This window comes from Otolemur garnettii, unplaced genomic scaffold, assembly GCF_000181295.1.
Source record: "Otolemur garnettii isolate 467f Iridium unplaced genomic scaffold, OtoGar3 scaffold00159, whole genome shotgun sequence".
NCBI classification, from domain to species: Eukaryota; Metazoa; Chordata; class Mammalia; order Primates; family Galagidae; genus Otolemur; species Otolemur garnettii.
The window spans coordinates 591,761-609,357 of NW_003852554.1; the positions used below are offsets into that span (position 1 = coordinate 591,761).

The 17,597-nt window shown below is 38.4% G+C and overlaps 1 protein-coding gene across 3 annotated transcripts in view; it reads right to left on the minus strand.

The window, feature by feature from the left end:
• ZFYVE9 (zinc finger FYVE-type containing 9) overlaps positions 1-17,597 on the minus strand; it is a 174,650-nt gene that overhangs the window by 69,977 nt on the left and 87,076 nt on the right. For 2 of the 3 annotated variants that reach the window (XM_023519158.1, XM_003799923.3), the window contains 5 exons: positions 12,624-12,723; positions 9,317-9,493; positions 7,533-7,702; positions 6,543-6,663; positions 1,751-1,873 (listed from right to left, as the gene is read on the minus strand). In XM_023519158.1, coding sequence (XP_023374926.1) covers positions 1,751-1,873; positions 6,543-6,663; positions 7,533-7,702; positions 9,317-9,493; positions 12,624-12,723 — 691 coding nt within the window. The remainder of the gene's footprint in view (positions 1-1,750; positions 1,874-6,542; positions 6,664-7,532; positions 7,703-9,316; positions 9,494-12,623; positions 12,724-17,597) is intronic. The other variant, XM_023519159.1, reaches the window with a different exon arrangement.

Sequence of the window (17,597 nt, forward strand, 5' to 3'; positions counted from 1 at the left end):
TGAGATAGTCTCACTTTGTCACCCTTGGTAAGAGTGTCATAGCATCATAGCTCACAGCAACCTCAAACTCTTGGGCTCAAGTGATTCTCTTGCTTCAGCCTCCTCAGTAGCTGATGTCAGCCACCAAGCCCAGCTATTTTTAGAGATGGGGGTCTCACTCTTGCTTAGGTTGGTTTTGAACTGGTGAGCTCAGGGTAATTCATCTGCCTCAGCCTCTCAGAGTGCTAAGATTACAGGCGTAAGCCACAGTGCCACCTGACCCCACAGTCCTGTCTTGAAAAAGACCCTAGATAATCAGCAATGTGATTTTATTTGGCTTCTTGCTATAAAAAATTATGAAAATAATAGTGGTTTTTTTTATTTTTTGAGGCAGAGTCTTACTCTGTGCTGGGGCTGGAGTGTTATGGCATCAAGCCTAACTCTCAGCAACCTCAAACTCTTCGGCTTAAGCAATTCTTTTGCCTTGGCCTCCCAAGTAACTGGGTCTACAGGGACGTGCTACAACACCTGGCTTATTTTTCTATTAGGATGACTTTTTTTTTTTGCAGTTTTTGGCTGGGGCTGGGTTTGAACCTGCCATCTCCAGCATATGGGGCCGGTGCCCTACTCCTTTGAGCCATAGGTGCTGACCTAGGCTGTCTTTTCTTTAACTACTTACTTCTGAGCCTTTACTTTTAAGCTATATTAGAGCACAAACAGCAGAAGCCATATGTAAGTCAAAATTAATGTTTAATCGGTCAGCGCCGATTTGGCTACAGTAAGACTCTGTAGCCAAAAAAAAAAATCCTTTTCTTTCACTTTGGTTAATTGATTGTTAATTTACACACCTAAACAGGAAGTTCCCAATGATGATACATACATTTCAGGAATTCTACATAAGCTAATTTCTAAGTATGACTTATAAACTAGATATAGCAAATTGAAATTTCAAGCAAATTATTTTTAATTTGAAAGGAAAGGTAGCAGGCATTAATAAGTGGCCAAATATACCAGAGTGTGATTAACAAGTAAGCCAGAAACCTACATTTTGTCAATGTAGTACCTCTAAGGAAGTAATACACAATGTGTCCGGTTTCCACGGTCAGCTTAAAACAAGTACACAGTGGGAATTAGAGGATTTACTCCCTAAAGGTTCCCTCCTTCCTCTAAACCTGCCTATTAACATTCATTCAGGATAAATGTGGTTTCTATTTTCCCATATCACATTGGAAAGTATGATCAAGATTCTAAGTTACCGTCCTCTTCTCATTCTGAAGCATATGAAGCTAGCACCGAGAACTGAGAAGTTGCTTCTGAATCTTAACTTATGATGTACTGAAACTTTACAATTTGTTAGTTAACTAATACTTTTCCTAAATGAAGTTCAACACCTTGATTTAGGTTTGTGGGATTAAAATCTAGCATATAATTGTGTGGCCTGCCTGAATAATTTCTTCAACACCAGTTGAATAGTGATTTAACACACCCATCTCAAAAAGAATTTAACTCAGATCCATTCAAGGTTTGTTTGGCTTTTCTCCACAGAGATTCATCTACCTCACCCCGGTGACAAAAGACAAGAGTTTCATTTAGTCTCACAGTTGTCCTGTGGGATGTACTATTTTACACAAATTGACTTGTTCAGAATGCAGTGTGCAGTAAGATGTGGCTCTATATAAAAAGACTTGTGTGTAATGAATTTTGAAAGCTTTATTTACTATCTATGAATCGGTAAAGCATCTCATTTTAATTTAAAAAATTTCGTACTTACAATTTACAATTTTAACCATTGACAACAAATTTGCATTTAAAACAAATACAAGTGGGTCAGGGCCACCGTCTTCTAATTGCTGCATTACTGAAATCTGTGATGGTTTCTCTTCCACAGCATAGTCTGCAAGGGGAAAAAAATGGAACACACTGGTTAAAGGAACGAACCAAGAAGGATATCTGATGGAGGAATGAGGCGATTATTCATAGAAAAGAGACAAACATTTGATTTACAGAGTGAACAAAGGTCACTCTGGTTTGTACGGGCTGCACTAGCATCATGTTACCAGTGCCCCCTTCTCCTCTCAAAAGCCACTAAGTCCACTATCAATTTATATGCTATCCTACATATAACCCAAGCCTCCAAATGGTATGTGCCATAGCTTAAAGAAGATCCTTTTATTTAACAAATTTTTCCAACTATTATAACAAGAATTTCATATAATACATGTTCTAAGATCAATGTATAAATTAACCCATGATACACAAAAAAGTGACAATATACTAATTATCTCTGGAAAGAATGTCAAAGAGTCAGGGGAAGAGGGAGCCCTACTTTTCATTCTAGTCCCTTTTGTACTGCTTGAGATTTTCTGACAACCATTAAAAAATTAAACTTTTACAAATAATCTCACAAAACAAAAGAAGCACATGTTGCAATTGTTTTATGACTGGCCAATAAGTCACACATAAGACTCTGTACATGGACCAGTTAATCCTTGAGAGTCTAAATGTAACCCTTCCTGTTTAATCTCCGGAAGCACGGAATGTAATATTCAGCCTCTTCATTTTCAATGATAATGGTCCTCTCAGCTTAAAGTCACAATCATGGGTAATAATCATTATAGAATCTAGGGATATGAAAAAGGAAGTAAAAATCTGAACGTTGAATGCTGTTTGGTTGATCTTACATGAAAGGCATCACTAAGGGACAGTTGGGTAGAACCAAGTAATAAAATTGCCACTGGCCAACAGAAATTTAAAAACTGATTTCTTAGATCTAATAGGAAATATATATCATATTAATAAAAGTATTTATTTAATAAAAAGAGAAATAATGAATGTAAAAATTTTTTTTTGTTTTTTTGAGACAGAGCCTCAAGCTGTCACCTTGGGCAGAGTGCTGTGGCATCACAGTTCACAGCAACCTCCAACTCCTGGGCTTAAGCGATTCTCTTGCCTTGGCCTCCCAAGTAGCTGGGACTACAGGCACCCACCACAACGCCTGACTATTTTTTAGTTGTAGCTGTCATTGTTGTGTGGCAGGCCTGGGCTGGATTCAAACCCACCAGCTCTGGTGTATGTGGCTGGTGACTTAGCCACTTGAGCTAGGTGCCGAGCCATGTAAAAATATTTTTTATGGGGTAGCACCTATGGCTCAAAGGAGTAGGGTGCCGGCCCCATATACCAGAGGTGGCAGGTTCAAACCCAGCCTCAGCCAAAAACTGCAAATAAATAAATATATATATTTATGTACAGAATTTTGCAATTTTGTATTCTAGTGGAATAACTTCCACTAGAAGTTTTATATATGTGTGTATATATATATATATATATTTTTTTTTTTTTTTAATGAAGTTATTCTACTAGAATACAAAATTGCAAAATTCTGGTAAAAAGATTATAATTTAAGTAAATATATGTAACTATCTTTTCTTTCTTGGTAGAAGTTTTCATTTAGTTATGTGTTGTAACTAAACCAAGGACATTAGGAGAAGTTTTTTGTTTTTTTGTTGTTATTGAGACAGAGTCTCACTTTGTCACCCTCTGTAGAGTGCTGTAGCATCACAGCTCACAGCAACCTCAAACTCTTGGGCTCAAGCAATTCTCTTGTCTCAGCCTCCCAAGTAGCTGCCACAATGCCCAGTTATTTTTGTTGTTGTTGTTGTTTGTTTGTTTAGGAGGCCTGGGCTGGGTTCGGACCCATCAGCTCTGGTGCATGTGGCTGGCACCCTAACCACTGAGCTATAGGCACAGTTTTAACAACTAGATTTCATGGATATAACTTTTTATGAAAATAAAATCCTACAATCTGACTTAAACAACAGAGTAGGCTAATTAAATTCCTTATTAATCTAAGATTAATTAAAATGGCCAAAATCTGAAACCTAAATATCAATTTTACTAACAAAAGAATACTTAATTTAATGTGAAAGTTCATTGTTGAACTATCTGGAACACAGCTGGATTTGACAGTAATACACCTTCAGCCAACATTTGCTGAGAGTCTACTATGGGCCCAGTACCATGCAAGGAGCAGAAGACAAACAGAAATTGAGACTGAGGGAACTCATAGTGTAAATGAAAGAAGATGATGTATAAAATATCTAAATAACAAGGGGAAAAGTGTTAATGCAGCAACAATTTACAAGAATTGCTATTAGAACAGAGATAAGCAAACAGTTATCTAGGCAGCCCAGGTAAGAATTCAGAGAAGAGGTAACCATTAAACTCGATTTTGAAAAGTTGAGAAATTCTTCAGGGTAGGTCTATAGAGTATTCCTCTACTCCAGTACAGGGGGCCATTCCAGGCAGAAGAAAGGAAGAAATGGGAAAAAAAAAATTTTTTTTTGAGACAGAGTCTCGCTATGTCACCCTCCGTAGAGCGCTGTGGCGTCACAGCTCACAGCAACCTCAAACTCTTGGGCTCAAGCAATTCTCTTGTCTCAGCCTCCCAAGTAGCTGGGACTACCAGGTGCCTGCCACAACACCCAGCTATTTTCTTGTTGCAGTTGTCATTGTTGTTTAGTAGGCCCAAGCAGGGCTTGAACCTGCCAGCCTCAGTGCATATGGCCAGTGCCATAACCACTGTGCTACAGGCGCTGAGCCAAAAATGAAAAATATTAATTACATGGCCACTTTGTAGCAGATAGTTTCTTGCTGTGTACTACAGGTATGATATCTAATTTAATACTCAGAATGATGTATAAGTAGGTACAGTTATGCAATTTTTTTAAAACAGACTAGGCACAGTCGCTCATGTGTATAATTGCTGCATTTTGGGGGACTAAGGTGGGAGGACTGCTTGAGGCCCAAAGTTCGAGACTATCCTGGGCAACATAATGAGACCCCAGTCTCCATAAAAAGGAAAAAAAAAAAAAAAACCCATTAGCTGGGCATGGTGTAGTCCTAGTTATTTAGGGAGCTAAGGCAGGAGGATTGTTTGAGTTTAAGAGTTTAAGGCTACAGTGAGCTATGATTATGGCCACTGTACCCCAGCTTGAGTGACAAGAGTGAGACACTGTCCAAAAACAAATTCAGGAGGGTAAGTGACTTGCCAAATAGAGCACATAGGTAGAACACAATGATACTGGCATTAAAACTCTGGTTTATCCAATTCTGAAGTCTATTCTCTTCCCATTATTCCACAGTAAAAGAAAAAGCATGGAAGAATAAAAAGTGAATTATTAAAAAAACAGGAAATAGGCTCAACACCCGTAGCACAGGGGTTAACGGTGCCAGCCACATACACAGAAGTTGGCAGGTTCAAACCCAGCCCAGGCCAGCTAAACAACAATGACAATGCAACAAAAAATAACCAGGTGTTGTGGCAGGTGCCTGTAGTCCCAGCTACTTGGGAGTCTGAGGCAAGAGAATCATGTAAGCCCAAGAGTTGGAGGTTGCTGTGACCTGTGATGCCACCGCACTCTACAGAAGGTGATATAGTGAGACTCTGTCTCAAAAAATAATAATAATAATAATCTGAACTACATACATACGATGCCAGCATAATAATTAGAAATAAAGTTGATAATAAATGGCTGGAAAGATGGGTTGAGACAAGGTTATATAGAACATCGCTGAGATAATTTATACTAAAGGCACTGAGAATCTACTAACTATTTCTAAGCAAGAGTAATATGTATAATAATATTTATGTTTAAAAAGATTAACTGGCAATAGTATGGAAGATAAAATAAAAGAGAAAAAGACTGAAGACAAGGAGATGAGGTAAAAGCCTAGGACAAAATTCAGGATAGTTTTTTTGTTGTTGTTGTTTTTAGAGACACAGTCTCACCCTATCACCCTGGGTAGAGTGCAGTGGTATCACAGCTCATAACAACCTCCAACTCCTGCGCTTAGGCAATTCTCTTGCCTCAGCCTCTTGAGTAGCTGGGACTACAGGTGCCCGCCATAATGCCTAGCTATTTTTTGTTGCAGTTTGGCCAGGGCTGTGTTTGAACCCACCACTCTCAGTATGTGGGGCCAGCGCCCTACCCACTGAGCCACAGGTGCCACCCAGGATAAATTATTAATAAACCATCTCCTGAAAATAACTGAGTATATGCTGATCTGGATATCAACAATCAAATTTCACATAAAGTTAAGCTTTCTTTTGACTGAATAATAATCTTACGTCTTACCAGGACTCTCTAAAAATATTTTTTGTAGGTAAAATTCCTATTTAAGTTCCCTGCTCTTCAAATTATTAAATGTATCTTTCTCAATGTATATCATACTTCAAAATAGAAAGCTAAATTAACAACTGTGTCAATTATAAGCAACCCTTCATATTATGTGCTTTGAAATATTTTTAGAAATTGCTAATAAACTACATTTATATTGTAATTAATATATCTTTCAAAAAATGAAAATGACATTATGATATAAAAACATAAACATCTACTCTGAACCAATAACAGCAACACTGTTCTCATGGCAAGTTGCTTGTTTTGTAGGGTAGGAAGGAGAAAGGTGGTTATCACTCAAATTCTGTCTCCTTAAGGACAAGGCAACATTTAGATGTTATGTAAACATAACTACACCTGTTTAAATTAAATAAACCCACATACCTCCTTTTACACCGGTGGAGATGAGAATGGGAGGAAGGCCATCTTCAGGAATGAGGTTCATTGCACTTCCAACAGGACTTCCGACCTGAGTTATGCTCCCAGAGAAGAGAGAAATATCCACCTAGGAAAAGCACATCGGCACAGCAAGCATTATTTTAGAATAATATGGTTAAAAATATCAATGAGAATTTAAGTGAAAATCCGAAACTCATACTTTCTGAAAGATAACACATGTATGATGTGCATATAAATGGAAGCTATAAACTATATTACTGGGATAATTGAGGAAATCTGAATACGGATTATATATTAGATAACCAGCAATAGAAAGAGACCCATTATATAAAAGGATTGTATGTGTATAATTTATAATTTGGGTTCTAGGTGACTCTCTTCTCTCATTACTCAATAAAAAAGGTAGCTGATATTTGTCCCCTTCTGAAAATTAACCTTCAAGGAAAGAGAATCTCATTAGCCTCAAAATTGTGACTAGTATTCCTATAGACAGAAGGCACTAATCCAAGGAAGAGCGCAGTGGACCTAGTTTCCTTAGGTATACTATTTGAAACTTCTATAAGCTGGTCGTTTTCAAAAACCTTATTTTTAGTTTTGGAATTCTTTTTAAAAATCTAAAATGGAAACACAACAGATAAAACAGAAAGAAAGAAAGAGAGATGCTGAACAGCAGAGTTCCTCAGCCACCTTCATACTGCCCACTCTTCCTCACGATGGCACTCCTGAGAGGCTGCACAGAACCTGGGGGAACTTGACTTGAAAACCAATATATCAAGGAGCCAGAATTCCCTAGAGGAATTCCCAACCTCTAGCTGCAGTGGGTCTTTTTTCCCCATACATAACACATGCCAAATTATATCTAAAACCTACGGGGTTGCACGCAGAAGTCACTCAACTTAGAAAAAGGCAACAACAGAGGCGGCACAACACAGAGACAGCAAGTCCCCACTCCCGGTTGCTACCTTGTTTTCTTACCTCTGCCGTTAGAGGACTGGTAGTTACTGGCTTGACCGGGTCATGTGACACAGCCAGGGTTCCTGCAGAGGAAGTTCCATTCATTGTTAATTTGGCTGCATCAGCAACTTCTCCATTGGGCAAGATCCCATCAGCAAACCACACTCTCCTCTGTTCTCTGGGCTGAACCACTTGAGGGGCCAGAAAAATAAAATAGGCATCAATGTGACATTGGTAGAGTTTCTAATGTCAAAGAAGAAAAGGTCACCAATTCCAGACATACAAAGAAATCACTATTTAGCATCTTATAATCAGAAACATGAGAACTGTAAATGTATATAAAAGTGGTCATAAATTAAGTTTTTTAAAACATAAATATATTCTTTACTTCTATAACTTTTATGCAAAGATTTAAAACACTGCTTTGAAATGCTAAGAGTTCTTAAGAACATCTACGATTATGTCATAGACTCTGTCCCGTATCAATGGAAGAAACTAAGTATTTTAACTGCTTAGGAAGTAAATTAACAGCAGGAAAAAAAAAAAAGCAATATACATCTACATCTCCTAAAAGTATGAGGTTTCCACAGAAATTCAATTTCTGGTAAAGTAATATGATACTTTTAAGGACAAAAGATACCCTGAAGAAAGTTAAAGAATAATCAGTTTATAATAAAGGAAGAGTTGGCAAAGATACGTAAGAACTGGGAAACAAAGTGACCAGATCTTTGGCTAAAGTGTAACTGAAGAAGAAAAAGACTGATCTGGCAGTGAAAAAGTAGTTTGCATTTTAGTAAAAGGACGGGGCAAAAGCTAGAAAACTGAGTCTGAAGAAATGATCTCTTTACATCAGTTTTAGAAATCAATTCAACGAGCCAAAACACAGAGAGAGACTAGGGAAGAACACAAATCAACGAAGTAAAGAGAATAAAGATTTTAAGAAAGAAAACCTGAACTCATAAAATACAAGGACTGTGACCAATGGATGGTCTGAAAAGAGGGAAAAGGGGGAAGAATATGACAATGTCAACTGAAATTTATGATCTTAAATGGGGAGGTGGGCACTTTAGCAAGGGAAGGGAATATTACTAGATGAAAGATATAAAGTTAATGAAGGAAGATCAATTCTAACTATAAAGGAAAAATTCTCGACAAGATTGTTTTAAGGAAATATATATCTGTTATTTTTACTATTCATAATCCCCTGAACTTATATAATGACTTTCATCTGACAATATCATAATCATAAAAACCAAAATAAGCTGAGGCAATAATTCCCTACCTATCATATGATGTGATCAGAATTAAAGTTCTAGATTTAGAGGTCTATGTACCTAACACAATGTTTTCTTATTTTCGTGTGGATAGACTCAAAAGAGAAAATGACAATGTGCATTCCAAAAAGCAATACTAGAATGGGCTGGTCAGAAGGAAGAACTCTTATTTCCATCACTTACTGAACTACTACAAAGAACATTAAGTTAGGCGTGAGACTAGGATTTTTATAGGCTGACTTCAAATTCTGCACCTGTTTTTTGGTGCAAGCAGTATAATTATACATTCTTGAGGTGAAGAGGAGATTGGTGTATTTTCTGAGCTGCCTCCAAAATATCAAGCAACATATTCTTCTTCACTTGCCCAGAAACAGTACTGACACATTTCTCACCTTGTTCTTCCACTTTAATAACCACCCAAAGGGACTTATCTGTAGAGTTTTAAAGACTTGTGCTGTAAAGTCACATCAGCACCTTTTTTCAGAGGAACTTCATGAGGAAAAAGAGAGAGAATAGCACATGATCCCCTACCTTCTGTTCCAGGGTGCTTTAAAACTCCCACAGGTACCATCACAGTGGGAGGTGGAGAGCTCAGGGCTCCTGAGGCCTGAGCTTGCTGCAAGGGAGGGATAGTAGAACAGTATTCAGCAGGATTGTTAGGGTTAGGGCTCTGGCTTGAGGCACTCATCATGTTCTCCCAGGCTTGAGCTAAAGCAAATACAGACACAATCAATGTGAATGGATTGCAAAATATGGACATCAAGACCTTCACAATATTGGATAAATAATGTAGTTCCTCCTCATTAACACTCATAGTCTGTCTTTCTTCCAGCTAGTGAAGGTATTAAGGAGACAAGTGATTTTATTCAATAAAGAAGACCATTTAGCTAAGTAAACTATATGGTTGGAACAAATAAGAATTACATAATTAAAAAAAAAAAGAAACATAGGATGTTTCTGATACAGACTAATAGCAGATCAGTCCGAGTTAAAGACTAGGCCCCTGGCTTCATTAAAGAAGCTCCCTTAAGATGGCAGCGCCTGTGGCTCAAAGGAGTAGGGCGCCAGCCCCATATGCCAGAGGTGGCGGGTTCAAACCCAGCCCCAGCCAAAAAATGGCAAAAAAAAAAAAAGAAGCTCCCTTAAGAGAGAGTGTAAAACATCTAACTTTATACTTGTAATTGGGGTAGCATTTAGGCATTTTTTTGACTTAATATTCAATGCATTTTATAAAGTTCTATAAAAATCAAAATCAGGGGCTAAAATAGCATAACTCCATTGTATAATTTTTAGTTTTATTTCTAGATTTTTAAGGATCTTCTTAGTTAAGATAAAACCTCATTTAAAAATTCTAAAGCCTAAAGCTCAGGAGAGGACATTTTAACATCTTTATGAATTCTACTTTTAATCATCATCCTGTATAAAAGTATTTAGCAGTAACAACCATTTCACATCTTTGTTGTGTCTCAAAAGCACAGAACCCATTTGAACATGAAAATGTGCCAATATCATATAAGTATGATCAACCAATACAGATGATCGCAAATATGTTAAGATTCTGTGTACTCTATAATAATTTTACTAAATACTGACATATCAACTATTGTCTTTAAAGTAAATAGGATGAAAGGTGTTATAGAAATGAAAGACAACAAATTTTAACTTCTAGGTTCAGGTAATACCACATGCCCAGGAATTGAAACCATCCAATATTTAAGCATCTTTTCAAAAACCTCATTCAACATCAAAGAATGATCCATAAGATCATTAAGATTTTGAATATTTATTGCCTCCGAACTGCAAGGCAAAGCTAGTAACAAAAGCTATATTCCTTTGAAAGCACTGGCAGGAAGAGGAGAAGAAGAGAAAAGGAGAAGGGAAAAGGGAGAACACTGAAAAGCATTAAATTAAATATTCAGAAAAAAGACTGGGTTAAGCCATGCGAGAGAAAAGACGCTGGAAAAACCAGGAAAAGTGGATTACCTTAGGATCCCCTGTTAAGGGCCTCCTTGGCTTAACAAAAAGTAAGTATTCCATGTGAATCCTCTGCCATTTCCTTCATCTTTAGCTATGCCAAGTTAAAAAAAAATAGCTATCAAGTTGGAAGATCTCATCAAATAAAAGAGGTACTAGGTACCGTAATTAAGCAGCATGCTCTTATCTGTGGGTATATATCCGAAAATAAAAGCAGTGGGATAAAAATCGTCAACTGAGAAACCAAGTGAAATAACCACCATCCAAAAAGTGACCCTTCAGAGTAGAGAGAATGATTCATATTGATCAAAATTATAAGAATTCAGAAATGGGAGGAAATTGGGTGGGTCATAGGAAATTAGAACAGATCAGATTAACTGACATGCAACAGGTTAATAAGGCAGCAACAGGAACACATCACTAAGAGCAGTGCAGACAGACAGAGCAGGAGGGTCTCAGAGCAGACAGGTAAGTTCCAGCCTCCACTATCTTGGCACAGGCAATGGGGATCCAAGTTCGGCATTTTGTCTATTAGGGGCTGTTCTAGCAACTGTATAAAGATGCATTCAAACAGAAAGTACTACAGCCTGATTGATTTTATTGTATCCTTTTACAAGCATACTCAGGGATTGTATCCTTTTACAAGCATACTCAGGGCTTTTAACTAAAATGCTCTTGGAATCATTTCTAGTCCCACAAAACATGAACATTGGGTAAATTTTATTTACCTTCCCCTTTCTTTCATCACATAACAACTAAATTCAAAACCATTATCCTTATAACAAATCTAAGTAGCATTAAAGAGATCACTGATTGTAACTGAAACATTGAATTTTCTACTTGATCCTAGATACTAAAATATTTATTTTTATTTTATTTTATTTTTTTGAGAGAGAGCCTCAAGCTGTCCCACTGGGTAGAGTGCTGTGGCATCACAGCTCACAGCAACCTTCAACTCCTGGGCTCAAGCAAGTCTCCTGCCTCTGCCTCCCAAGTAGCTGGGACTACAGGAGCCCATCACAATGCCCAGCTATTTTTTGATTGCAGCCATCATTGTTGTTTGGCAGGCCCAGGCTGGATTCAAACCTGCTAGCTCAGGTATATGTGGCTGGTGCCTTAGCAGCTTGAGCCACAGGTGCCAAGCTAAAATATTTATTTTTAATAAGATGAATAAAACAAAGTGTTAATAAGGATGCGTTCTAAGTTATTAAACTATACCCTAGCAAGAGATAGCATCTCTTGAAAGGAAAACCTCGGCCCAATTTTAACTTTATTTTTGTTATTTTAGAGACAGAGTCTCACTTTGTCACCCTCGGTAGAGTGCAGTGGCATCACAGCTAACAGCAACCTCCAGCTCTTGGGCTTAGGCAATTCTCTTGCCTCCACCTCCCGAGTAGCTTGGACTACAGGCACCCGCCACAATACCCAGCTATTTTTTGCTGCAGTTTGGCAGGGGCCAGGTTCAAACCCGCCACCCTCGGAATACGGGGCCGGTGTCCCACTGAGCCACAGTCACCTCCCAGCCTCGGCCCAATTTTAATAATTTATCATCTAAGTGGTCAATAGTTCCCTACCCCCACCTCACTCTGGTCCTTTTATAGGAACAATAGCAACTACATAGTACCAAATTTCCAAAGAACTTCTATTATTCCTGCAAAACCTACCTGGCTTTAGCATTCATTCATTAAATTTTGGCAGGAACTCTGAAATGCTAAGATACTTTCAAAACATGAAAATTCAGTTCAATAGTTAAAGTTATGACATTTGAGAAGGTGTGCAACTTGTACAGAAGAAAAAAGTCTTTGCATTGGAATTCTCTTGTTTTTTCTCAACAACTGTGAAACCGACCTGCTTTAATACTTACCATTCATTAGCACTGAATGGCAAATTACACATACTCGAGCTTCCTTTCTGTCCATGTATAGCAATTTACACTTGAGGCTACAGCAGGAAGCACAGAAAACCTGTGGGGAAAAAGAACACACAGAATTTACTTGGAATCACAGTACAAAGGAAGAAAACTAATACAGATCAATACTGATTGACAGTGAACCTTACTATACTAAAATACTAAAATTCCAAAAGAAAATATAATTCTGGAAGTTAGGCAATTCAAAAGCAAGAGTGAGATTTATAAGTGTAGAGGAAACTAAGTCCTGATCTTTAGCCTAAGACTCGATTCCTGCTTGGAAGACCTGGAGAATCACAGGAGAATGGCATGTGAGTTATGTAAGGCAAGAGATCAGAAAACAGGCCTCCAAGGGAGAATGTATACGTGAGGTGTGGCAATACCTGGCCTAATGGTTAAGGTAAAGATTTTCTAGATGCCAAAGATCTCTTGATGCTAGAGCAGTGGTTCTCAACCTTCCAATGCCGTAACCCTTTAATACAGTTCCTCATGTTGTGTTGACCCCCAACCAAAAAACTGTTTTCGTTGCTACTTCATAACTGTAATTTTGCTACTGTTATGAATCGTAATGTAAATGTCTGATACGCAGGATGTATTTTCATTGTTATAAAGGGGTCGCGACCCATAGGTTGAGAACCACTGTGCTAGATAAGCAGCAGAGGTCTTGCTTAAGGTCTGAGATTTTGCAAAACAAACTGGAGACTTTCTGACTGACACTTCCCATATTTCCCCATTTTTAATGCTTGTAACTTTTAACTACTTTTTCTTGTTTTGTGATAATAAATGTGGACCCAAGGTTAACTCAGGAGGGCTCCTCCCAGAGTTCCTCAGTCCCCTGACACAGACTTTGTGTTACGCCTCTTCATTCCTTGTGCCAAGACCCCCTCTTCTGGTGACCCCAAACCCCCTTCAACAAGCCTGTCAATAATAAAGAAATTGAAAATGCTGGCTGAAAATAAAATCTTAGCCAAGATCACACAGCAAATATACAGCGGGGGGGGGGGAGACACACCTGGGTTACCCTCAGGCAGGATTTCTGTGTGCACTCACATAACATGGTCATTGAAAGATGGTTACATTTGCTATTTCTGTTTGGAAAGGAATTATAGCAGGATGAAATAAATAAAGATCAGAATTTTGGATTTTAACTTCTGTTTGTTACTCTGCTTATGTGTGGAATAATAACCAGGTCAGCTGTTTTTACTGGTTTCCTATAAAGGCCAAGGATCAAAATATACTACTCAATCATAAAAATAAGCACAGCCCCAGTTCCAGGAAATCAGAGCAGGGAACCAAAATCTGCTCTGACAATTTCCAGCCCCTCATTTCCACCATCTGGGCTTGGTTCCTGATAATCTCACTTCCTTCTCCCTTCCACACCAGGCAACAAGAATATCCTGTTAAGATTTATTTTCTTGAGGACTCACTAGTCATTTATCACACAGAGCTTCACAGAGACAGAAACCTGTTCCCAGTAGAATAAATTCTACTCCAGTTTTTATGGCCAAGAAGTACCATATATCTTATAATATATGAGAAGTCATATTAAAGATGAAGTTATATATCTCCCCTCCTTCTAGGTATAATTAATATAGTATTTAGCTATTGTGATTACCAATTCATAGTTTTAAAAGGGCTTTACATTCTCAAAACAACTATGATATAGAGAAAACTGAGTAACATATGTAAGTATTATCCTTAGTTCTATAAGAAGTAGTTAAGTTTGGATGGTGACTTCCTCAAGTTCACAGCAATCTGTATGAATGCTAGGTGCATTACAAGTACCGGTATTACTTCACTTAACTTCAAAAATTCTGTGCAGACACTCATTTCCAATTAACACGGTTAGGTAAACTGGATGTCAAGTGCTATGGTCCATGGTCTCAAATTCACATGTTGAAATCCTAACCCCTAAAATGACGGTATTAGGAGGAGAGGCCTTCAGGACATGATTAGGTCAGGAAGGCCCTGCTCTCCTTAATGGGATTAGTGTCCTTATAAAAGAGGCCCGATAGGGACTCCTTGGCCTTGGGCCCTATGAAGTTAGAATGAGAATATGGCTATCTATGAGAAAGCAAGCCCTCACCAGGCGCTGATCTTGGACTTCCCAGCTTCCAGGCTGTGAGAAGCAAATTTCTGTTATTAAAATAATCTGCCCAGTCTATGGTATTTGTTACAGTGGCCCCAATGGACTAAGACATTAAGTAAAATTGCTCAGAGTCATGTAGCTAGTAAGTGACATGATTAATCTGGATGTCTCCAGTGGTCTTAACTACTATGTAATGAATGCTACCTCATACTAATTTATGTTATTTTAATTCTGAATCTTTACTTTTCTTTTCCCCTCACCATAACCATATCAGTCACTAAGTCCTGATGATCCTTCCCCTTTAAATGGTTCTTCTGAAATTCCATCTCTTCCTCTCCATCCCTAAACTGCTGCCTTCGTTGAGGTTTTTATTATCTGAGGACTAGATAATCATCATAACAACCTGTCCTCCAAATCTTCAGATTTGCCTTTCCAATTCATCATCCACACAAAGACTAAATGACAGAACTTTTTAAAAAAGTAAATTTAATCCTGCTAAAATTTTTGAAATCCTTCAAAGTTTTCTAATAAAGAGATAAAACCAAGAAGCCATTATTCGCTCATTCATTTGACAAATATTTGAGCCCCTACTTTGGGCTGGAAACCAGGCTGCCCTCCGGGGATGTGGCAGTGAACAAAACAGACATGGTGCTTGCCTTCGCACAATTTAGTGTACAGATTTCAGGCTAGAACCTAAAACCAAATAATCACACAATACCAGTGCGATGGTGTGCCTTTAGGCTGAGGGCAGAGCACTGTTCCAGCCCAGGAATTTAAGGCTGCCAGTGCACTAGAATTGCACCTGGAACAGCCACTGTACTCTAGCCAGGGCAATATAACAAGACCATGTCTAGAAAAAGAAAAAAAAGTAACACAAATGAATATAAATTACATGCTTTAAAAGCAGTGAATGGTAAAATAAGATCGTATCATCCAGGCTTTACCAAAATGTAGACACAGGTATGCATACAGGGGGAAACCATGTGACTGTGAAGAAGTCCATCCATAAACCAGGACATGGAAAGCCCTCAGGAGGAACCAATCCTGTTATCACCTCGATTGGCCTTCTAACCTCCTGTGAGATAATTAACTGTGAGATAATAAATTTCTGTTACATAAGCAACCCTGTTTGTGGTTATTTCACCAACTCTAGCAAACTAATATAGTTGGGAACTTTCAGAAGTAGAGGATTATGCTTTGGGAAAATAGTCTCAAATGTGAATGTTTAAAAAAAAAAAAACGGACAAACATAGCTTTTAAAAAGCAAGGGAGCAGCAAAATGCAGTAAATAGGACCCAAGAATGCCCGTCCCTCTCAATATCCCACAGGTTTAAGGATAGTAAGGACGGATCCAGTGGGATTAGAAAAAGGTACAGTAGTCAGCTAGAAAGTAGATGACTCTAATGCCATTTGGCAAGTGAATAATAAAATTAAGAAGGAGCCTACAATTCCTACATTAAAGAAAATGGTATGTAAACACACAAATGGAAGAACACTGTAACCAATACTTCGGTGGAGCTTCGTGTAAGATACGTGTGTTATAAACCAGCTTAATTGGTCTCTTTATAGTTACGCAGGTCATACGGATCCTGTAATACGAAATCTTTCATAACCGTTGGACACATAAACCTGAGGCCACTATTACAAACTGTTCAGAATGTACTTGACTGTCATCATTCCAGTTGAGTGGCACAAAGTCGTCTTGTGAATTTGGGCATGAATGATATAGCTCTTCCCAGGTAAGTCACATTAATGTTTGTTTTTCCATTCCTATATTTATTTATCCAATAACTTTTCAAGGAAGCAATAAGCAAATATGTACTGAGTATTATGTTTCAGACACAGTAATAACATTGACAATACCAGTATTAAAAATAATTCAGGGCTCAGCGCCCATAGCTCGTGAGTAGAGTGTCAGCCACATACACCAAGGTTGGCAGGTTCGAGCCTGGCCCGGGCCTGCTAAATGACAATGACAACTGCAACCAAAAAATAGCCAAGGCGCTGTGGCAGGTGCCTGTAGTCCCAGCTACTCGGGAGGCTGAGGCAAGAGAATCGCTTAAACCCAAGAGTTTGAGGTTGCTGTGAGCTATGACAGCACAGTACTCTACCAAGGGTGACTTAGTGAGACTCTGTCTTGAAAATAATAATGATAATAATAATTCAGTCCACTGTGACATGGAATTTATACTCTCATGTGGGGAAATGAAGAATAAGTTAAATATATGAAATAGATTGTATTGTGACATGGTAGGGTATTTTTCATTGCCACAATAGCATTTAGTAGGTCAGGATCAGGGACATCCTGCTACGTGTAGAATAGTGCTGTCCAGTGAAGAACTGGCCCACCAACATGCCAAGAGTGCCTTTACTGAGAAATACTGATTGATTAAGCTGGTTCATGCCAGAAAACTTCATCGTGATCTTTTCAGGCAAATGTATTATTTTCTAGTAATTTCAAATCCAGGATTATTACTTCATTCCCAGCCTATCTCAGATCTTTTAGATTCTTCTCATCTTCTCCATGGTAATAATTCTAATGACCTGAGCATCTTATTACGTCATATTATTTGTCTTTTCAAGAATAAAGTTCAGGCTCAGCACCTGTGGCTCAAGTGGCTAAGGCGCCAGCCACATACACCTAAGGTGACGGGTTTGAATCCAGCCCGGGCCCACCAAACAATAATGAAGGCTGTAACCAAAAAATAGCCAGGCGTTGCGGCGGGCACCTGTGGTCCCAGCTACTTGGGAGGCTGAGGCAGGAGACTCGCTTGAGCCCAGGAGTTGGAGGTTGCCGTGAGCTGTGATGCCACGGCACTCTACCCAGGGGGACAGCTTGA